Source organism: Suillus subaureus (genome assembly GCF_016647635.1).
Source record: "Suillus subaureus strain MN1 chromosome Unknown BJ212scaffold_11, whole genome shotgun sequence".
NCBI classification, from domain to species: Eukaryota; Fungi; Basidiomycota; class Agaricomycetes; order Boletales; family Suillaceae; genus Suillus; species Suillus subaureus.
The window spans coordinates 622,884-645,874 of NW_024538567.1; the positions used below are offsets into that span (position 1 = coordinate 622,884).

At 42.3% G+C, this 22,991-nt stretch overlaps 5 protein-coding genes across 5 annotated transcripts; 2 read left to right on the top strand and 3 right to left on the bottom strand.

Moving 5' to 3' along the window:
* Positions 1–382: 382 nt before the first annotated feature.
* Positions 383–851, top strand: BJ212DRAFT_1479611 (uncharacterized protein; the record flags this gene model as incomplete). Its single annotated transcript, XM_041339921.1, has 2 exons — positions 383–739; positions 792–851. The coding sequence occupies 2 exons, from the start codon at positions 383–385 to the stop codon at positions 849–851; spliced, it is 417 nt and encodes a 138-aa protein (XP_041194480.1).
* A 2,058-nt stretch (positions 852–2,909) lies between these two features.
* BJ212DRAFT_1479612 (uncharacterized protein) lies at positions 2,910–4,674 on the bottom strand (the record flags this gene model as incomplete). The annotated part of the gene is made up of 8 exons (XM_041339922.1): positions 2,910–3,125; positions 3,181–3,390; positions 3,439–3,672; positions 3,736–3,807; positions 3,861–3,929; positions 4,151–4,231; positions 4,270–4,377; positions 4,426–4,674. The coding sequence occupies 8 exons, from the start codon at positions 4,672–4,674 to the stop codon at positions 2,910–2,912; spliced, it is 1,239 nt and encodes a 412-aa protein (XP_041194481.1).
* Positions 4,675–7,826: 3,152 nt separating this feature from the next.
* On the bottom strand, positions 7,827–9,274 carry BJ212DRAFT_1298680 (uncharacterized protein; the record flags this gene model as incomplete). Its single annotated transcript, XM_041332736.1, has 7 exons — positions 7,827–7,997; positions 8,058–8,194; positions 8,397–8,460; positions 8,518–8,727; positions 8,777–8,845; positions 9,128–9,184; positions 9,245–9,274. The coding sequence occupies 7 exons, from the start codon at positions 9,272–9,274 to the stop codon at positions 7,827–7,829; spliced, it is 738 nt and encodes a 245-aa protein (XP_041194482.1).
* Positions 9,275–17,770: 8,496 nt separating this feature from the next.
* Positions 17,771–19,008, bottom strand: BJ212DRAFT_1298681 (uncharacterized protein; the record flags this gene model as incomplete). Its single annotated transcript, XM_041332737.1, has 6 exons — positions 17,771–17,820; positions 17,861–18,245; positions 18,303–18,371; positions 18,417–18,504; positions 18,618–18,778; positions 18,919–19,008. The coding sequence occupies 6 exons, from the start codon at positions 19,006–19,008 to the stop codon at positions 17,771–17,773; spliced, it is 843 nt and encodes a 280-aa protein (XP_041194483.1).
* A 1,949-nt stretch (positions 19,009–20,957) lies between these two features.
* Positions 20,958–22,743, top strand: BJ212DRAFT_1298682 (uncharacterized protein; the record flags this gene model as incomplete). Its single annotated transcript, XM_041332738.1, has 6 exons — positions 20,958–20,973; positions 20,998–21,165; positions 21,214–21,570; positions 21,621–21,689; positions 21,990–22,106; positions 22,490–22,743. 6 exons carry the CDS (start codon positions 20,958–20,960, stop codon positions 22,741–22,743), a joined length of 981 nt encoding a protein of 326 aa, XP_041194484.1.
* Between the last annotated feature and the right edge of the window lie 248 nt (positions 22,744–22,991).

The following is a 22,991-nucleotide window of genomic DNA, read 5'->3' on the forward strand; positions in this document are numbered from 1 at the left end:
CTAGCAAACTTGTTGTTCATGAATCAATGACAATTATATCGTGTATTCACTCTTTCATGAGCGATCTCAGGCCAATCTTATATTATAATCCATTGTACTTTCTATACTTGTCTTTTTTGTAGTTGCTTTCCTGGACAAAGTGTTTGTTGATCTGTAACTGCTTATTGTTTTAACCCAATATGGTAGGCCATTGAAGTGGTGCCATACTCATAAATCTCACTAGAAGGTTGTCTTTATTTGTACCTGCTCACATTGCCAGCCCCATCCTGCTCAGCCCCATCATGCATAACACAGTGAAAGCTGCTTGTCCTTTTTACAATCAAGAGCCTGGTGCTCCACTGCCATTCCCTCCCATGCTTACAGACCAGCTTGAACCTCAACTATGCTCATTGCCAACGAGATTCTTTATCCTAAGGCTTCTCATATGCAGCCCAACCAACTAATGGACATGCCCAAGTTCAACCTTGGATCATGGCTGTCCAAGAATACTGACAATTTTTCCTTGTCATACTTGAAGAGAGTTTCATCCAAGTGTTCTTGTTCACATACACCCATGCTCTTGGATTCTTCTGACTCCATCGATTCAGTGTCAGACAGTGGCTCATCTACTTTGACTGCAAATCTATCAGAAGACTCGAAGATACCCAAGCCCCCTGGTGAACCTGGTTGTCCAGGGCATGGAGGATACATGCTCCATGAGACTTTAAACTGGAGTCCAAAGGCATACATGAAGTTTAAGGTTAGTGACATGTTCTCACTGTGGTATCTGTTTTCTCAATCAACACCTCAAGAAATTTATGCACCACCTCATTGAGGAGCATCTCGATGCCATGAAGTGTGCCTCTTCTTAAAGCCCTGTACTCCTGAAATATGTGCACAACAAAGTCAGTAGACCTTCGATGATGATTGTCCACATTCTCATGATGCATTAGGCTGTTGATGCATTCCCTGACCTAGACAACTACAGCAGTTTCTGGCTGGTGAATGATATGATCATGATGTGCCTGAAATACAAATCAGGACGTCCTAGGCAGAAGGAAGCAAGGATGGCTTTGGGCAAGAGTAAGAGGAAGAAACATATATCACTTGTGAGCTCTATACTATTGCAAAGGTCAGTGCTAATGCTAATCTACAGTCCACTTGATTCATCCTATACCCGATGTCCTATACCAAATTATTTTACTCAAAATTACATGCATTACATCATCGTGTCTACCCAAAGCATGCAAACAACCTAAATTACTCTGTGCATAATTATATTTATTGGAACTGAGCAAACATAAGGCATGTTGAGCAAAAATAGAGGGAGAATGAACTTCACTGATAGCTGTAGAATTGCCTGGGATGCAAGTAGAAGGACCTGGACCAGAGTTATGACTCAGCAGTACATACCACTGAGTGCTGGAAATCTGATAAAGGAGATAGAGGCCTAAGCGAGAGGTCACCATAGCACAGGATGTGGGTAGAAATGCCTGGACGAGTGTCACAACTCAGCAGTACATACTGTTGAGTCTTGCAGATCAGAACAGATCAGAACAGATACTTTGACTCCTGACAGAAACAGAAAGTTGAGTCAGGTGTTTACAAATGTTTGTCACCTGAGTCTAGACACTGATCTGAATCGGGCATAATTATCAAAGTCATCACCCATCGTCACATGTTTCCAACTTCCAAGTATGTCAGATCTCAACTTTACACATCTTCCTGGGTGCAATGGTTTGTACTGTTGCACTTGCATTTTACATCTGAATCTTTCATCCCAGGTCCTTCTCACCCTTACTGACTTTGACTGGTTGTGTTTAACTTCATCCAAATGAAATGTAGTTCAATTTCTTACCTTTATGTAAGTTTAAGTTTACATTTTGTTTACCTTCAACCTTTCCTCACTCATCCTGGTGGCATTTAGTGATCATCAGAATGGCTGTTATGCCCCCCCTCCTTTTACCAGATTTGACCTTGTTATTCCAATCCCATGAGCCCACCAATCATCAATCAATCATCCCTGGCATGACAGTATGTACCATTGTGTCATCCTGTCCTTTCATTCCCTGCCCCCACCTCCAACTTCAATCAGTCCTTTATTCCATTCAAGATATTATGTTCAAGACTACATCCTTTGGAGCATTATTCATATGAGCTATGGGCTATACACTACACTACTGCAACTTGTATCCATTTAAATCTTTTGTCCAAGATCAATAACTTCTCGACTTGACATTTGGTCAGACCAATGAGCTACTCTTCCTTATATAAGGCCTTGGGTCATCCATTGACTTGTGCCCTGGAAGTCACTGGATTCCCTGCTGTGCATATCCTTTTCATTGGTTTTGAACTTTGGGGGGCAAATATGTCATCATCCACAAGCCTCTGGTGATCAATGATATCCAATTCATGTTCTATCACATGGCGCCACACCATATTCTTGATGCAAAGGATTGTTTTGATATCATTTTCCAAATCACTCTCCTCTGAAGTCATGCCACAGTCTCCTAGTGTTTTGACTAGTTGCTGAAGCCACTGCCAGGCTATGAGATCCTCTTCTTTGTCATCTGTCTTCTGCTTGATGAGATGGTTAAGAACTGTTACTTTACAGAGATATTTCTGAGAAAGTATCAGTATTAGAACTGTCTGGATAATGCAAGGCATACATTGTTGCAACATGTTGTTTGACAAGTCACCTTCAATGTTTCGTCCTTCTTTGCAATTAACCTCACCTCCACCTCTGCAAGAGTCTCCAGTGCACCCTTTGCCATGACCTTAGGCTGTGCAGCCCTCCAGGCTGTATGCAGGTGCCTGTAATGATCTTGAATGATTTCCCTGAGACATGCCTCTGACCTGCAGAATGGCCACCCATCCACATTGCCCCTTCTCTTCAATTCTCCAAGGAGCAAATCAATTATTTTGCTATATCAAGGAGTTTGGGACCTGTTCTTGGGATCAAACGTGAGGTTTTTCACATCAGGACCTTGGCCATCTTCATATGAATATGAATATATATCCTCCCAACTAGGTGTCTCATGGGCTATGAAATCAGCATCTTGAGAAATGTTGAACACATCCTTGAAGAGATGCCACACTTCTCCCTGCTTCACTGTAAGTGTGGGAGCTTCTATATGATGTTTGGCCTACCAGAACAAAGTCTCTTTCATAGCTTGATTCACCTGCATTCTCTCATCAGACTTCTTCTTCCTCCATCTTCCTCCTCCAGGGACTGTGCTTTTTGATGCCCAGAGATTCTTTGTTGACCAGAACACACCTCAGTGCAGCCTCCACACCTCTGGCGACTGCTTCCTCCATGCTGATGCTAGCACAAGATGATGGATTGTGCTGCTCCTTTGGTAGTAGATCTTGTTCGGATGATTGTTCACAAAGGACTTCATCAGTGTCCACCTACTATTGTCAAAGTTTACATCATAGCCAACAGCATCAAACCCTTACCTCTGCCACTACTGATACAAGTTGAGTCCTGTGCAATACTCTGTGCATTCTCTTTATCCTTTTAATTGCATCAAGGCATGGGGTGCCTAACAACAGTTTTGCGGATGGTGTAGATGGTTGTCCTGTGTCCCTCCACAGAGGGAGGTTACTATTCATTTCTATATCATCGCCCTGTACCCCATGACACCTGGCAAACTGTTGTTCCATCCTAGCAAGTTTGCTCTCTTTCTCCATCTAGAAGTGCATTTAAATTGATGTCAGCAGATTGTCCATGAGCTTATGAAACAAGATTCTCACTTTCAACTTCTCAACTTTGTGCTGTAGCCTCCTTTCCATCTCAGTGAAAATAGCATTCTCATGTTCTTGACACTGCCTTTATCGTCATGAACTGACTTGTTTTCCTGTCAGGCTGTTCAGCTCACCTCTTCATCTTTCTTTCTCCTTAACTCTTCCTCATGTCTGGTCAGTTCTTTACCCAGCTCTGCTTCTTGCTGCCTCAATTCTTGTGTGAATCACTGGCAAGTTTCCTCCAGGATTTTATGCATGCTAGCATCTATTGCCTTGCAATTTGTTTGACTGAGTGCTTCACAACTTCCTCTAATATGATCTTCAAGTTGCTTCTGCTGCTGGGCATAGTTCTCTTGCTGCCAAGTGTGGTTCTCCTGTCATGATATCAATGTGCATCATCTGTTGGATGCTGCAAAGGAATCACCTCAAGTTCTTTGCGGACCTTTTTGAGTTGCTCTTCCTGCTCTCTCAGAGCTGCCTCCCACCACTTTTTGGTATTGTCTTGCTATGGCCACTAGTCACATATTGGTAATTTCTACAAACCATCTCCATCTCATGCCTCATAGTGTTGATCCACTCCTCTTGACTGTACACAGTTTTGCACAGTGTTTCTGAATAGTCGACTTCTTTAATGCAATGCTTGTCAGATGCCTGTATAGACACTGAGCCAGTTATTAACCTCTCTATACCTAGATGTACCTGGTCAACAACTTGCTTTTCTTGTAGTACGTGTGGCCTTTCCCTCTTGTCAATAAGAATCTTACTTGTGGTGGACTGGCTCATGACATCATCCAAGGTCTCTTCAAAGTCCATCTGGTTCTCACTTGATCCAATTGGAGGTACCATATTGACAGACATATTAGGAGGTTGACTTGTGTCATCTTCCATGACATCATCAAATAAGCCTGTATCATTGGATGTTTGGACATCTTCCAGAACATAGTGCATTCATACTGACATGGCAATGGGAATAGTGATTTAGGTTTGGACGTAGATATCTCATACTTTATGTGCAGCCTTGGATCATGCTTTTTGGTCACTTTGATCACTTAGTCAGAATGATCCTGGCTTTTCAGGTTGTTGTCAAACAAAATATTAAGAGTTGACTTTGAATAAATTTAAGTTCAAAAGTCACAAGTCAACATTTACTTATTGTTTATTGTCCTAGTTAATCTCCTGGTTAATCTGGTTAATCAAGTAAAAACAATAACTATTGTATGTGGGCTCAGTTCAAAGGTGAACTGCTATAAGACCCCATTTTCATCACCCACTCTCATTGCCCACTTTCATCACCTATTCCCCTCACTTAGCACTGGTTGCCTGAAGTTAATCTTTATTTTTTGACATTCCTTTGTTGCCATGGTCAACACTCACAGGTACAGTGGCTCAAAAAACTGTCTGCATGTTTTGACATTTTTCACTATCTATGATATTGTGTGAGAACTCACAAATGCCTCAAGGACATGGTTATACCACATTGTAGTATGGCTTCAGGGCTTTCATGTGAGCCCTACACCGTGGGAATTGGTGGAGATATGGTGGAGATACAAGGCGTACAAAATGGTGACTCATGCAGACAGTTTTTTGACTCAAGTATTTTACAATAATAACCAGGTATTCTAGTATTTTGTATGACCTCCCTTGGCTTTAATTACTGTCTCTATCCTTCTAGGCATACTCTCAATTAATTTCTGGCAATCCTCAGCTGTGATCTTCCCCCATTCCACTGCTACTCTCTCCCAAAGCTCTCATACTCCTTTAGGGGGGTTTTCATAGGCTTGAAGCTTTTTCTTGAGTGTTCCCCAGAGATGTTCAATGACATTGACATCAGGAGACTGTGCTGGCCAGTCAAGAACATTGATGTTATGTTCTTCAAACCATTCCTTAGCTCTTCTGGATGTGTGCTTGGGATCATTATCCTGTTGGAAAATGATATCTTCTTCATCAATCCCTGATTCTGCCAAGCTAGGCAGCAAGTGGTCATTTAAAATGTCCACATACTGCTCAGCATTCATCTTCCCCTCAACCTCAGCAAGCATTCCCACACCATTCCATCCCATACAGCCCCATACCATTAAAGAACCTCCTCCAAACATGACAGTCCCATTAACCTCTCTGTCTGTTAGGCCATCTCCCTTTTTTTTCCATACATATACCTTCCCATCTGACCCAATCCTATTGATTTTGGTCTCATCTGACCATATAACATGCTTCCAGTCCTCTACAGTCCAGTGTTGATGAGCTAAGGCAAAGGCTAGTCTTCTCTGCCTATGTTTGATGGAGAGAAGAGGCTTTTTCTTCTTTGTTACTGCCTTGAGATGAGCTGCCTTGAGAACATTCCTCACAGTTTGTGAAGAGACAGGGGTAATGATGGTGGAATTGATATAATGGGTGGCTTGGACAGCATTATCAGCCTTTCCTGTAGTGATATGTTGGATAATAGCCCTTTTGTCAGTAGAGGTAAGCTTGGATGGATGTCCTCCACAAGAGTTTTCCTTGTCTGGGTGGCTTTCTTTGATAAACTTGGCCACAGTGGACTTGCATACTCCAGTTCTAGAGGAAATTTGGCAAGCAGAGAGGCCAGCATAAGACAGAGAAAGGATATTATCTCTTTGAGCAGAGGAGATGGCTTTCATGGTGATTATGACTATGATACATGAGATATTCTGGTTTATATAGTTAGATATAGTCATAAAATAACATAATGACACCACTTCATAATTTATATAATAGTGGCATGATTTTTGTGGTGTCATAAATAATGATTTATATAGTTTTAATATACACTCAAAAAACTGTCCACATGAGTCATCATTTTATAAGCCTTATGTCTCCACCATATCTCCACCGATTCCCACGGTGTAGGGCTCAAATGAAAGCCCTGAAGCCATACTACAATGTGGTATAACCATGTCCTTGAGCCATTTGTTCATTCTCACACAATATCATAGATAGTGAAAAATGTCAAAACATGTGGACAGTTTTTTGAGCCACTGTACATGCAAGCCTCATTCAGCTAATCTCTGACATTGTATAATGTACTGAGATTTGATAATTGATCAATTGTGAGGTTTAGTGTAGCCCTTCATTGACATTGAACTGACACATCAGGAATGCAACAATCTTTGCCATCAACACATGTCAGATGTTGACAAGGGTAATCTTCATTGATATATGAAGGGCGAGTGTGCCACAAAGATCATTCGAAGGTTCCATGTACAGAACAGTGAAATTTCAGCTACAAGTTGCAACATTGTGACCTTCCCTGCTGGAGGATCTGAGACATTACACCAGCTATACTTGACTCTACATGCCATGAAAATATATCAGCAAGAATTGTTTACATTGTGTGATCTGCTGATTGACGCAAGTGACCGTGGATTACTGCATATGTAGACAACTCATGATGCATGTGTGTTGGTGACTGGTGCAGCCAAGTGCTGTAACAAGCCAAGGTATAGTTATATACTACAAGTGATGACATGCTATTGTCAAATGAATGAAATGATAAATGTTCAGTAGCGGACACTGATGCTTGTGAGTTGTTCATGTGTCAGTGGCCAATCATATCACACATGATACATGTTGTCCAAGCGACAGCTGTTGACCCAATCTGGTGCTGGAATTGCCTGCTTCAACACCTTGCACTGCCAGCAATGATACTTCATTTTCATTTGCAACCACTTGTTTCCATACAATTTCCATCCACATGCATTGAACTTGATGTTTTGAGATGGGCCACTGCAGTGTTTGCAGCAATACATGTCCAGGCCCCATGGATGAAAATCGGCGAAACTGGAGTATGCTAACATGCATGAAACTGTGACTTGCTCATATGAGTCACCATTGGATCACATGTCGGTGAAACACAAGACAACAGGCGATGCCTCAAGAGCATGATGATCCTCCCCAAATGATCGCTCCAGCGCCTCCCATGGCTTCATGTCAAATATGTAAATGTTCTTGATGAACCGAGATGACACAGGAATAACCATTGAGTCAATGGTGGAGACACTGCTGAAACAAAAAATGAAGTTAAATATCTTGCTGCAAGGAGAGTTTTATTAGAAAAATGGGGCAAGAAGGAAAGATTGTGCTGACTACTCCACCATCTTCTTCAGCAGAGTAACACTGTTGCTAATCTGACCTGTGGGACCACAGCTGCAAAGCACCAGTCCATGCATGAATGGCTTGTCACCATGAGAGGTATTAATAGTTCGAATGACCTGTGATGCTCTCTGAAAGTGATCCCCAATGTAGTTCTCAAGCATCTTGAGACATCCAAATGTATACATCAGCATGTGAATCTGTCACCTGGAAGATCATAGTACCTCCCATGGTGTAATGGACACAGAGTTGTTTGTCCCTCCCAATGCAACTAAGTTCCCCATGCTCATGTCTGTGTATGTGTTGATAAACACCAAAATATTACAGTGATTATTCTGGTCTGTCACCCATCTGAAATCATCTGCAACAGCATCAGGCCAATTATTGTTTGCCCAAATTTTCTGGGACATAACACAAAGCTATTTTTAACTTGGTGAGCTGATGAAAATGTTAGGATGTATCTCTTGCCTTCTTTGGCTCAATATGGAATTGCTCAAGAAGCATTTGTATAATACTATCAGCCATGAATTGTCAACCAAACCCATTCCAGGTCAGGAACACACCCAGAAACAGGGCAGGATTGTGCATCAGGAACCTTGATTGGATTGTGTAGCAATGAACCATGTACTACATGAACAAGGTATACACAGAAGGTCTTGGCCATACAAGATGAGTCAGACTCACTGGAATTGCCATGTCCTTTGATCGATAGCATTGTGGACACATGAATGTGTCCTTCGTCATGAGGGGACTTCTAGTCAATGGGTTGTGAGTCGCATCCACGCATCCATGTTTGAATTCAGTGGTTGCAACACAAATCATGATGTCACAGGGCATTTCGAGTCCTATGCATGCCCAGATGTGTGAGCCCACATCTGTGCAATATACACAATGCTATGCACATTGTCAGTGAATTATCATGCAAATAATGGAAGATACTAACCAGGACATCAACACATGATAGATTGCTCACAGTAGCAGCAATACAACCTGATTCTTCCATCTCCATGTCCTGGACTTGATCAGTGATAATGGGTATCAGCTTCTGGTATGGTGCATGGAACACCTTGCACTTCAGTTTTGGTGGTTTTGCAGGTTTTTGGCTTACAGGCCTGAGAGCATGTGATGCTGAACTTTTAATAATATGCATGGATCACTGCTGAGAGGTGTTCTGGCACTTATCAGTTGTATGACTGTCTTCATTGCCATTTGAGACATTGTCATGATCACTTGTGTGCTTTTAACATGCTGTGCAGTGGTGAGCTCTGGGAATGATTAATACAAATTCACATACATCAGGTGGCTGACTTTCATCCTCCATCTGATCTCCTCCATCACTACCACTGGGGCCCTGGACGATAGAATGATTATGGAATCACTGATGATCCCTGACATGGATGTGATGACATACCACTGACCTCCAGCTATCACCCAAATCCATGTCACTAGTGCCTGGGTTGTCAGAATCATCTAAGTCAGTGTTCTAATAGAGGGGCATCTTGCATTACAGGTGAGTTTCGACAGCACATTGTGTAAGTATGTTTGTATACGCACCACCAGCTTGCAATTTTAAATGTGACTGTGTCACTCTTCACTTACTACCACGTTAAGATGGATTATCTTTAAACCTTATCCACAGTGGGTGTCACTGCACCCAAGGCCATTTCCCACCCTTCTGGCAACCTCCTGCTCATGTGGCCCAAGAGGTCTCAGCCACATCTTCATGATTTCCTACAACTGAACCTAAATCAAGACATTTTTAGTCCCTTTGCAGACTTTGGCATCCTGTGTTGGTTGACAGTTGGCTGCAGGACTTTTGCATGCTTGGCAAGATGCCACCCTTGCTCATTCTACTGAATGATGTTTCTTCCCATATTGTTTTTTGCCTTTTCATCTGTTTTTTCAACCTGGTATCCACTGACGGTAGCTTTGGGCCAGAATACAACTTCTTGATGTAACAATACATGTCATTCCCCGCCCACTCCTCTTGCCAAGATACCCTGAGATACCCTACATGAGGCCACCTTTCCTACAGTGCTATGCCCAGTACTTTGTGTGGCATAATTTTGAGATTTAATAAATATCTTCCTTTAATTTTATTCTTTTTCCTGGTCAGACCATCAGCCTATATATTGATACTTTGTTGAGAATTTTATAACACTGGTTATCCCTTTGATACATGCTATTTCTTTTGATGGCAACCATTCATCTATGTACCATGCTAATGTCAGTAAAATAACACTCCTCTCTAGTTACACAGCTTCTTCTCAGACTATTTCTGATCATACTGGTGTGTTACCACTTCATGGAATTACAGCTGCTGGCCAAGTCATTGACAATACACACGTGAATCGAATACATTAGGAAATAAAATAAAAAGTTATGGACCACTGATTTATAACCATGTCTTCTCCCAGCATACTTTCAACATTTTTGCAAACAAAATATTGTAATTACATTTTTTCCTCTGATGGCTCAAGCAACTCTCTGCATATCCAGGTGATTTTTTCCAAAGGTTTTGATGTTCCACCAATATTTGATTTGATGTATACCTAGCTATACTCAGGAAATGCCAACAATGACATGTTGCACTTCATGTATTGTATTGATTGTGATTAGGTAGTTCACTCATGCAGTCTCCATTTATATAGCCTGAAAAATCTGTAATGTTTCAACATCAGGAAAACCCTCCCAAGGCAAATTAGTCAAAATTCACATAAAATTGTAACATTCACATAATTACAGGTGTTTATGAATAAAGTCACTAAGAATGATAATGTTAGATGTGATTACTTTAATGCAAACAAATGATTAGCAAGAGTTAATGAGAATTATCTGAAGATTGAAAAGGTATGTCTATCTATGTACAAGTTCAACCAGAAGGTGTTGCAGTCCTCAAGGACTGTATCACTCATCCACTCTCACAGGACCATGTCACCAAACCTTGGTATAAGGTGGACACTGTGCTCAATATCTGCCACTGACACAATACTGGACATTCTGTCACCACCACACAGTGATCTTGAGAGTTTATAAAGACCACTGTTTCAGTCAGGAGCAGGTGAAAATGGTATGAACCATTCAATGTATGCTAGGTGAGTAGGAACACAGACCATTGGTGGCAAGAGCAGTGCTGTTGATTTCAGTGGTAAGGCAAAGATCACTCAAACTTGACTGACACAGAAACCTAGGCTCGGTAAAAAGTAAAATGCTCACTGACAGCACCTGTTTACATACCTTGAAGATCCTCTGTATTTGCACCAAGGTTCACAGGAGCTGTATCGGATCAGTGAGCAACCAGACGAGAGCCCAACTTCTGTTGTGGTTTTGCATGGACACTGTCCAAAGTGACATGTGAGTGGTGCAGTCCTCCCTAGAGATGAGAAGGGAGTGAAGATGATGAAGCTGATAGAAGTTGAGATGGAGATGGAGGTGACAAAGCTGATATGATATGAGCAGTGCAGTCCTCTCTGGAGATGAGGAGGGAGTGAAGTTGGGATACCTGGAGATGATGGAGTGAGTTAGAATACCTGGAGATGATGAAGTTGGGATACCTGGAGATGATGGAGTGAGTTAGAATACCTGGAGATGATGAAGTTGGGATACCTGGAGATGACAAAGCTGATATGATACAAGCAGTACAGTCCTTTGCCAAGAGGAGGAAGTGAAGTTGGGATACCTGGAGATGATGAAGCTGATATGATATGAGTGGTATAGTCCTTGGCCAAGAGGAGGGAGTGAAGTTGGGATACCTGAAGATGATGAAGCTGTCTGGAAATAGGAGGTATCCAAGGTATTCCACAGATAAGGAATGGAATTCGCATTTTTCCAGTTTAGCATATAGGTGATGATTCCGGAGTTAATGTAGTACTTCTTGGATGTGTTCCTTATGGGTTGTGAGGTCTTGGGAATAAATGAGGATGTTGTCTAGATACACAACAACACATATATCCAGCATATCCATAAAACCACTATTGACAAAGCGCTGGAAAGCTGCTGGGGCATTGGTAAGACCTTCTGGCATAACCAACCATTCATAGGAGCCATAGTGTGTCCAGAAAGCAGTTTTCCACTCATCCCCTTCTGCTATCCGGACAAGATGATAGGTGGACTGGAGGTCGATTTTGGTGTAAACTTTAGCATGGCTCAGAGAGTCTAAGAGGTCGGAAATGAGAGGCAAGGGGTAATGGTCTTTCTTGGTGATCTGGTTGAGACCTCGGAAATCCACACAAAGTCGCAGGGAGCCATCCTTCTTCTTTACAAACAGGACAGGGGCTCTGTGCGGAGAGGAGGAGGATCGGAGGAGTCCAGTTGCAATGTTCTCATCTAGGAACTTGCAGAGAGCTTCAAGCTCGACCGGAGAAAGGGAATAGATAGTTCCAATGGGCAGATTAGCTCCTTCTTCCAAATCTATCTTCAGATCATATGGACAATGAGGAGGAAGTTGACTAGCTTTGCCCTTATCAAAGACATCTGCAAACTCCTGATATTCCAGAGGTATTCCAGAAAGGTTAGGGGCTTTGGATGAGAGGGAGGCAGACTGGAGATCCAGTCCAGAAGGATGGAGATAGATGCTGAACTGCTTGGATCCTTCTATCTTGCAGGCCCGGCAAAAGGCAACTGCATGAATGAGGGAAATATTCAGACTGGATTTATCAGTGGAGGGTCCTGGTGTAGTCAGAGGAGGGATTTCCACCAGAGGAAGGGGTTCTGGAGGTGGAAGTGATGTCAGAGGGGTTGATGGCATTTCATGAGAAGTCATCCAGAATTCGATACTGCCCAAAACCCAGTCAATCAACAGATTGTGTCAGGTGAGCCAGCTATATCCAAGAATGATAAAACAAGATGAATCCAAAAGGGTAATGTAAAATGTATCAGAGGTAACTACACCAGACAAGAATCAGACAGGGAGGTCTATGGCTTCGGAAACATTGTTATTACAAGTACCATCAAACAAATGGAGAGGAAGTAGAGGGATTCTATTTGTAGGGATTTTATATTTTTGGATGAAATTTGTATCTATGAAGCAGTGAGAAGAACCACAATCTACAAGAGATGGAAATTTGGAAATACTGGGATATGTCTGAATCATGATATATGGACAGAGTGAAGTTGGATCAGAAACAGAGACAGTGTTAAGATGTAACTCCTTTGTATGGGTTGAGATAACATAACCCCCATCCCATATGGAGTCAGGAGGGTTGTGGACTATTTTTTTGCCTTGGATGAGGCTTCTGGTTTGGCTTCCAGAGTGACTGTAGCAGCACGGCCTTTGGCTGCATGACATTGATTTGTTGCAGTCCTGGGCAGTGTGTCTGGGTCCGCCATAGAATAAGCAGAGCTTCTTATCCAAACACCTCTGGTGCTCTTTGGAAGTTAGTTTTCTGTCCTTACCCAACTTGGAGGTAAGGTCCAGGGCCTTTGGAGCAGATGAGGTGGAGGATGTAGTGGGTTTTCTGGGTTTATGTCCAGAATTCTGATTTCTGGATTTGTTACTTCTGGATCTGGATGAGTGGGAGCTAGTCTGGTCAGAGGCTGACTGCTTAGGAGGATTGGATGAGGAGGGATTGGTTTCATGAGAGATCTCTTCCTTGCATTCCCAATAGCAGGCATTAATGGTTTGTGCGAGGGATTTATATTCCAAGAGCATAGCAGGCTTCCCCATGCAGCTGGTTTCATCTTTGATACAAGCTGGAAGTCTGTTATAGAATTGTCAGCATAGGGCTCCATTGCCCCATCCATGGACTTGTGAGGCTAGCCACTAGAATTCCACAATGTACTTATTGATATGCTGTCCATCACGCATATTGAGTTGCTTGAGCTGCATTTCTGCATCTCCAGAGGGGTCATGAGGTCTGAAATTGGTCTGGAGCTCAAGCATGAACTCGGAATAATCATCCATCCAGTCTGGACAATCATTATTTTTGTTGGAAAGGAGGTCCAGTTCAAACCATTCAAGGGCCATTCCTTTGAGATAGGATTGAGTGAAGTTGACCTTAAACCTTCTGGTACAGAAAGTGTTGGGTTTGCTCTGGAAATTGAGCTTGCACTGGACAAAGAATGCTTGGAATTTCTGGGGCTTGGTGCCATCAAAGACATCCAGCTCATGGACTTTGACCTTCAGGTCTTTGGAAATGGTGGTATAACAATTGTTTCAGGCAAGATTGTTGATAGCTCTGGATAGGAGTACCATAACATGATCCTGTGGACCAAGGCTGTCATTCTCATCATCATCATCATCATCATCTGGATTGTTGTCCATATTTCCACCATTACCATCTGGCAGATTTCTGCCAGGGGTATCACCATCATTATCATCATTGTCATTGTTGTCTGGATCTGGTTTGCCCATAGGGGCTAAGGCTGGAGTCTGTAGGGGTTTCTGGATGTTGATGACTCAGGAGTTCTGAGATGCTTCCAGCAGTAGCATGCTGGCTAACACGACACTGAGAGAAGCTATTGAAGGTTTTGACAATAGGAGTAGAATCCCAGTGGGCAGAAACTAGTCTGGCCACTTGGAGAGGGTTTGTTGTCTTGGTAGGAGCCATGATAGATGTAAGTATACTTGGAAAGATGTGAGTTTGAATATACTGTTAAGGTCACATGCTCAAGGGGGTCAGATCACAAGGGCTTGGCCTCAGCTCATATGCTGTGCCCCTTTCCTGAGTATGTGCCCTTAATTTCTGGGGGCTAGAATAGTCGTCCAGAGTTTCCTGGATTTGACTAGGGTAGATAACGGACGTCCAGATCTGAAACATGAGATAAATCTGACAGATGTCCAGATGTTACTTGGACAAGCGGATAAGGCTAATCCAGATGAAGTCTGGACTAGAAACTAACAAGGGATAGACTACCCTAAGGTAGAGTCAGAGATCTAGTCTAGGATGCAATCCTAAGACTCGGAATATGACAAGAGACTTGGCTCAAGTCCAGAGGACACAGGAATGAGCAGGAACTAAGATGATATTCAAACTGAAGTATTTCCGAGAGTTACAGGAGGTTTATATACTGTAGGTATCACATAGGAATCAGTCAGCAAACACAAAGGCTATGTACAAAGCATATGCAAAGTCTATTAGTAAGTAGGACAGATCACCAATAATGCATATTGGAAATGAAATGTATGTAACGGATCAATAATCAGAAGGGAAACATAGTTAACTGGAGTCCAGAGACAGGGGAAGTTTAAATGGGGTTGGGCGCTGATATAGAGTTTGGATTCTGGAAGGGAGATAAAGATAGATCAGATCATTGGAGATCCAGATCTCAGATCCAGATATCCAGAGAAGCAGATTTAGAGTTGAGGGTCTGGAATGGCATATGACAGTGACCCAAAAAGTGCCCTTCACCCTGATTAGGAGTTAGCAGATGCAAAAAAACAGGGTAATGGTGTGGTAATGAGTCAATTGCTGCTAACCCACTGTGTGGTGAAAAGACAGTGACCCAAAGAGCACCCTTCACCCACTACATAAACACTCTGTTACAGCTTTGATGTAGTAAAATTTCCTCCATCCCATTCCCTTTTCTTTGACACTCACACTCATTTTTAAAATATTCTCCTACCTGAGTCCCAGCTTCCTACCCATTCACTACTTTCATGTTCCTTTGTTCATTCAATTCCTACACATTCTAAGTCTCAACAGACGAAGTAAAAAAATGACCATACCTCATGGCACCAAGAGAAAGGCTAGAGAAAATTCAGGTGAGTGACCAGGTGCACCATCAAAAAGAAAACTGACCTGAGACTCACTCTGGAGGCAAGATAGACCAAGACAAAAGCATGCGACATTGACAACAGAGATAGCAGAAGCTCAGGAAGACAAAAGCATGTGACAGCAACAATGAAGATGGCAGAAAGCTCAGGCCAAAGCCATCCTGCACCAAAGAAGAAGACTGGTTCAACTAGTAAGAGTTAATTAAGTTTCATTTGAAAGACTTTAACCACATACTATGTTTTATCAGAAGATGTGCCACTGGCACCTACTCGGAACTTTGGCTCCAAGTCACATAGGACTGCATTTACAAAACCTTCAACATTGAGTGCATCAATTACTCTATGCAAAACTTAAGAAACAGTACTTACATAGGTAAAACTTGGGCAGAGTGTCAGCACAACTTGGTGGATACAGACAGTGACTGTGAACTTGATGATGATATCTTGGAAGCCGCACTGGTGGTTAATAAAAAGGTTAGGTTGCCCTTCACGTGACAAAAAAGGAAGTCTCATATGATGGTGTGCAGTGCATTATCAATGACCAGCCACACTCTGCCAAACATACACTATGCAAGATGTCATGGCATCACCCAATGATGATCATGAACAGAGCAGTGTTGACTCTGATGATGCTAGGGACAATCAGGACAACTGGAATGACAGTGATTCAGATGCTGACCATGGTAACAAGAGTGCTGGCAGTGAGAATGAAGATTTAGACACTACTGCAATGCTGATGAAGTCAGCTATAGACCACTAGCATGCTTGTATTATGGGTACTCACTGGGTTTGAACATTTGAACTTTGAAGGTTGCATCACTTGTCACCAACAAGCAAGTGTCTGAGTCACGTGGCACTTCAAAATCGGCCTGGGAGTTTTCCCAAGATCACAAACAAGCAAGCGAGACTCCAACCTGGGCCAATCTTGATGTTGATGATGCTGTTTTGGGCTTGGAGTCCATTAATCCCACTGATGGTGGTGAATCAGATTTTACTTCTGACAATAAAGACACTGCACTGAAACTTACCTCTGACACTCAAGCATTGCAAAGTGGCATGCATGTGATCAAAGAACATCTTCAATCAGATGAACAGTATGTGTCACAGCTTGGTAACTTGGTGAGTCCAACTTGCATCATTTCAGATCAGTCTCTAACAATTGTCAATGGATACTAGGATTAGTTCTAAAAATATCTAATTAGCTTAGGAATGTTTTCCTGATGAGAAAATGCATCACATGTGATCATAAGCCATATACTGGCAAGAGAAATAACTCTGTTCAGCGACAGAGAGTGAACATTGATTAGCATACATCTACACAACAGGAGGTGGACATAGGAAGACAGTGCTAGATATCAAACTACAACAATTCACAATGACATGGAATGATTACAGCAGTAATATAGCATCAAAAAAATTCAGACACCCATGTATAAGTCTAGTACAGTTGGACAAACATCCTGTGAACACGTGTCACTGGTGAGATGAACGGCAAAACAAGTGAAGACAGTGAGACTGACCAGGAGACCATTGCTCGTCCTCCTGCATCAATCAAAGAAGTTGGGCTTGGCTTTCTCAAGCTTGTTGCAGAACCAAAGGAATACTTCCACAATATTTCTGTATTTGCCTCCATCAGCAGATTCTTGTACTATCCAAGTCAAAAACTGAGGGTAGGTGGCAAGCGGTTCTCCTGCACCAATATCCTTGATGATTAACTTACAGAAGCCTTCTCTGTGCCACATGGAGAAGACTGCCTTGAATATAAATCCAGCGAATGGACATATGTTCCCTTTTTGGTACAAAAAGTCAGCATGGCATGCTGGTTCCTCTCCATTTCCATTTCACAATTGTGGCAGGCAACATTGAACACAATATGAGGAGCATTCAAAGGAGAAGCTGAGTTTAAATTCCTCATAAAGATGCATCGGAATGCTGCCCTCCACGCTGCACCTGTGATAGGCTTCTGGGATAAGCTTGCCAAGATTCCCAAAGTGTACTGGGCACTTGTCTCTCAAGGCACGCATGAACTTGTCCAGGCGTGAGCTGTGGGAAAGACAATGAAGAAGTCCATTGTTAACCAAACTCATTCTTGCAAAAAAAGTGCAAGAATCACTAGGAAGTGATGAAGGAGGCAGAAGTTGAAAAAATGAGGAGCTGCTCGCAGATGGTTGCGAGGTTGTCTGTTGAATTCCATCAGCATGGCTGCATGCCAACAAGACAAAGTCATACAGTGTAGTGGTTACCCAGCAAGCCAGTAGTCCTCTTGGAAATGCCTGGTATCAGCATCAGGACAATATCACACTCGCAGCTTACTCACAGGAGCATGCATGCCCTCCAATGCATTGAGCATCAGTACTTCTAATGATGTGAGATTTGATTCATCCTGGTCATACATAGCATCACTTGACTGGGTCTGCAGCTGGGCAGGCATGTGTATCTGTGGTGCTGACTGGTGAACACAGGACTTGAGTATTTGGATAATCTGAAGACTCACAGGTTGAAGCAGTGTGGACTTTGGATAAAACTCATTAGACATATCCTGTGGATCTTGCATAGTTCTAGGAACACTCAGCAACACATGTTTGTGTTTGTCCTCCATGGAATCAAGCATGAGGGCCTCAAGTGACATGAGCTCTGATGGGCCCTTGTCATACAGAGCATCACTCAACTGGGTTGTCGGATGCAAGGGTATCTGCACCTGTGGAATTAATTTATGAGCACAGAATGTGATAATGGGGACAATGGAAAGACTCACCATGAGTTCCAGTTGAAGCAGTGCAAATGCTGGCACAAACACTGTGCAAATTTGTTGAGAAGCTTGTGTCTGTCCTCAAAGTGAGGAAATACTGGCAACAGTCAGTGGACCTACACACCCAGCCATCTCAAGTGGCCTAAAGGGGTTTTCAATTGCTTCCATGGCTAATTGCTGCATGACACTTATCAGATCACATAGATCCCTTGTGGGTCATTCATGCATCTGACAATGAGATTTTTGCCATCCATACATAGCATGTTGGTAAAGCACCTGCACTGTGTTCTGTGCACTAGATTGTCCAACTCTCCCACACACTGGTCAGTCAAGGGGCCCTTGCAAGCCTTCCCACTATTGTCAGTAAGGAAGAACACATGAGACTCCTTCCCATTGCAACCCACACAGCCCAGCATCTGGTTGTTGAGAATAAGACCATATGATGGCTTAAATATTACCACATAGGTTTCATTTAAGACTAACTACCATACAATGGAGAACTTGTATGTTTGTGTTCACAATTTGATATTAGATGGATCAGCAGAGCTTGTTACAGCATGCTATGTGTAGGGTTCAATGTTGGCTTCCTGTACTTTGTGGACCTGACCAAAGTGCTACCCACTATTACATGGGTACTCATATGAATGAAATTACCCTGGATCCAGTGGGATTGTGATGGTAATGTGGTGGTTAAAGCATACAATGTGTACATCATGAGGTACCATGTCACTTTAGTCAATGTTTGCCATTCATTCTTGTCATACAAGTACAAGTATTTTCCCTATGATTATGTGCAGTAGGCCATGGGATATGGTGGTATCCAGGATCTCTTCACTGTCAGACTAGAGAATTTTATGACCAAGCACCCTTAAATAGCAGAACATTGAATGGCCTCTGATTTCTTTGAACATCCACCATGCCATCAATAACAAAATGCAAGTTCAAGTTTGTATGTTCACTTTGATTTTTGATTTTTCAAAGCATTAATGCAACATTGTGACCTGTGCATAGAGTAACTTGGTTTGAACACATTCAGCATGGTGGTCAAGACACTCATCAAACATTACACAGTGACTATATACATTGCACTGGCTCTGCAAAATTATGTCTTCAGTGGTCTCCAATGCCCCGAGAATAATTCTCAGCAGTTATGGCATTCAAAGAACCTGATGGTAGCAACCAAAATGCAGATCTAACACCAGAATTCAAGACATTAGGACAACCCATGGACAAATATCATCCAAGTCATTCACTCATACCACCTGATATCCCTTCAAGCTGCGTCTCCACTCATTTCTCATGTGTGCTGTATCCTTCTCTCATCCACAATATTATCAGGTTATGGACAGTTCATATCATCTTGTCATGCTCACACCAAAGGTTATTTAAATTTTCTTTATCCTGAATCACATCTCTACACACAACCCCAGTTGTACTGCTTGCAGTCCTAACATGAGCCTGTACTGGCTTCTTTGCCATCACAACATGACATGTTCTTTTTGCTGGGTGCCTCATAATGGCATGTGATCCTGTCTAGCATAGACATTGTTTTATGATTTACTGCCACTTGTGCACTCATATCGCCTGTCTGATGGGGCTGCTAACATGTGCTGTGTATATATACTAGAACAATAGGCACACAGTGTTTTACTGACTTCTACCTGGATTGGACTATTTTCTCCATTGTTTCCCTGGGATCTCTTGTTGTCTTGATTTATGCACAGACAATTTTCATAATGTTAGACCCTACATTGTAAACATAAACTTTTTTATGTTGCAAGTACAATGCTAACTGACCAAGTCCCCTCACAATTAATCCATCATTGTCTGTGCATATTCAAAACACTTTATTGCATGTGGTGTTTGGGTTGCACAGGTGGTGCAGAAAATATGAATAATCCAGACAAATGACAGTATGATATTTCAAAGGCACACAGACATTCAGGCAATGTAGATGGGCCATGGCAATTGACTATAACAGCCCTATCAGTCTTCTGTAGGAAGCACTGGATGATGAGATGAATTATGGACTCTGAGAATCAATCCAAGGAGCCAAAGCATGTAAATAAATAGAGTGAAGGCATGTGAGATACATAGGACTGGTGGATATCATCTAAACAAAGGCATGACAAAGAAAATTTATGCAGCAAATATGAGCATTCATATGAATGTTTATTTAACCATCTACACTCAGATAAGCTCAGGTACCTGTCATGTGACCTTGAAACAGCCAGATTTGGCAATCAAATATTAGCAGATGTATTAGCTGTGTCACAGGTGTGAAAGCATGACAAATCAATTTCCTGAAAGACCCAAACCATGTCAATAGGGCACTTGACAACTCATCTCATCCAAAACCATAGTAAAGAAGAGTTTGCCATGGTAAAGTATGAAATATGTCTCATGTCTAGATGCTAATGCAATATTGAAACATATGAGCAGATGGTTCTGAGCTTGACATCTCATAAGAAGCCTAATATCAAAGCTGGAACATCGGACATGAAAGATGGTGGCCATTCCATGACAATAAGCAGGTGAAAATGGCTTCAATCACTATCTGAAGAGAAGAGGGAGGAATTAAGGCACAAGGACAGACTCAGAAAACAGCAGGAACATGCTAGACAGTGAGAGAACCATGAGGGACATGTGCAGGATGCCACCATGCCACCTCAAGGTGGTTTGTCATGAGATATGATAATAGATGTAAATGCATCTGATGGAGAAAGTGGTGGACCTGTATTGGTGCCAACACTCTCACATCAGCATCATGTATCAAAGCTTGTGTGGGTTGACAGTGATGAGTCCAACACTGAACATAATGGACTTTCTGACACTCCAAATCCCAAGTCCTACCATATTTCATCAACATGTGTGCAGATGCCATGCACAGCTAATGATGCAAGAGATCTGACTGTAGGTGTTATTGGATGGAAGGTACCTGCACAGTCAGCTAGGGTACAATGGCAGGATGGAAGGATAACTGTTCTGCCTATGATAATGAAGAAAGGTGTCAACATTTGTGAATCCAGGGATGTTGAAGTGGTGAAGTTCTTTGCCTCTTTCCCAGAGTCCATTCAGTCATCAAAGCATGTTCTGCACCTACCTGCTACTGATATGGAACATGACAACATTGTGAAAATGGTTGAATGTTCCCTTTGTGACAATAAACCCATTGTGATACAAGGGAACAAAATAAATAATCCAACGGGAATAACAATAGATTGGCTCAACCGCAAGTTCAGAATAAATCCTGATATGCCTGTGTCAATTCATGGTGAGTTTCCAACAATATTGCAATGAACACCATTTGATGCAACCTAACAGATGCTGAAGTGTGTGTCACAGATTCTGCCCATCCTCACAAGTCAGGAACAATTTCATCTCTTGTTGCAGGTATGAATGACCCAACAAAGATACAATGCTGTTCTGGACCTACCATATGTACATGGTGGACTCCCAGAGCCCTTGAGGTGAGTGGGCCAGACATTGAGTCACACTCCACATAATTTAGAAGAACCTCAGAAATCTGGATCATGGATGACACTTTGGATGGAATCAGATAATGCAACAGTGCCCCATTTGCAAGCAAGTACACCCAGACAACTTCACATCCACTTCTGGGCCTTGCTCCATCAGGCTGGATATGTTTTGTTTGCTCATCATGATGCTGATGGTGTTGCAACATACATTCAGATCAAGTCAGGAGGAAAGATGTGGATATTTTTTCACCTCAAATCTCAAAAGGGTGGCTGTATGGCATATGCAAATTTGATGATGAAACTAGTGGACTATCCAAACAACATGGAGGAGGTGTGCAGCTTGTGGGATGCTGAAGTTGTTTATTTGGGTCCTGGAGATTTGGTGTATGTGCATGTTATATGAACAACTATTATTCTCAGCTCTGACAAACATATAGCATACAGCCCCCTGGTCAAGTTCATGGTGCTTACACACCCATGGAAGGCTTTGCAACAGGGGCCTCCTTCTTCAACCTCGCATCAATGCATCTTTCAGAAAGGGCCCACTATATTGATCACAAGAAAGCTGATTTTCTTACCAATCAAACACATGCCTACTCTTACACACTAGAAACAATAAGGAGAGTTGCCATTGCCCTCCCACATCTATTGAGAAGAATCCATAAGTGTCCTCCATCCTTTCAGCCCTTATTGTATGATGGATCATATTTACAGCTCTGTATCATCATTCACTGATAAGCCTTTGTCTGATGGTCATTAAATGCCAGGACTATATTGCAGCCAATGTGGAAACATGTAAGATTCAACCCTCAGAGACTGCTCTGCTCGCCAAAGAGATCTGCCACAATCTCATGACATTTCTTGGAATCAAAAATGTTGGAAGCATCTCTACAATACTCTTTAGCTACAGACAGGACATTGCTGGCAAGCCTGTAGATAGGGACTTGTTATGGAGGCATTTGAAATGATTCAGGGGTCTGGACATGTGATGGACCATAATGAAGTAGGCTGCTGTCTTCAATTTGTTTTACGATACAAGCAGTGAGTATGCATTGTATGATACAGATGTAATAGTTTGATTGTATCTGACTGAACCAGTACCAGCTTTCCATTCATGAGGTGTGAGACATGGAACAATCAAGTGCCAGACCTGCTGCTGTGCCACATTGCTGATGTCCCAGTCAGTACCTTCCACATACTACTCAAAGCACAAATA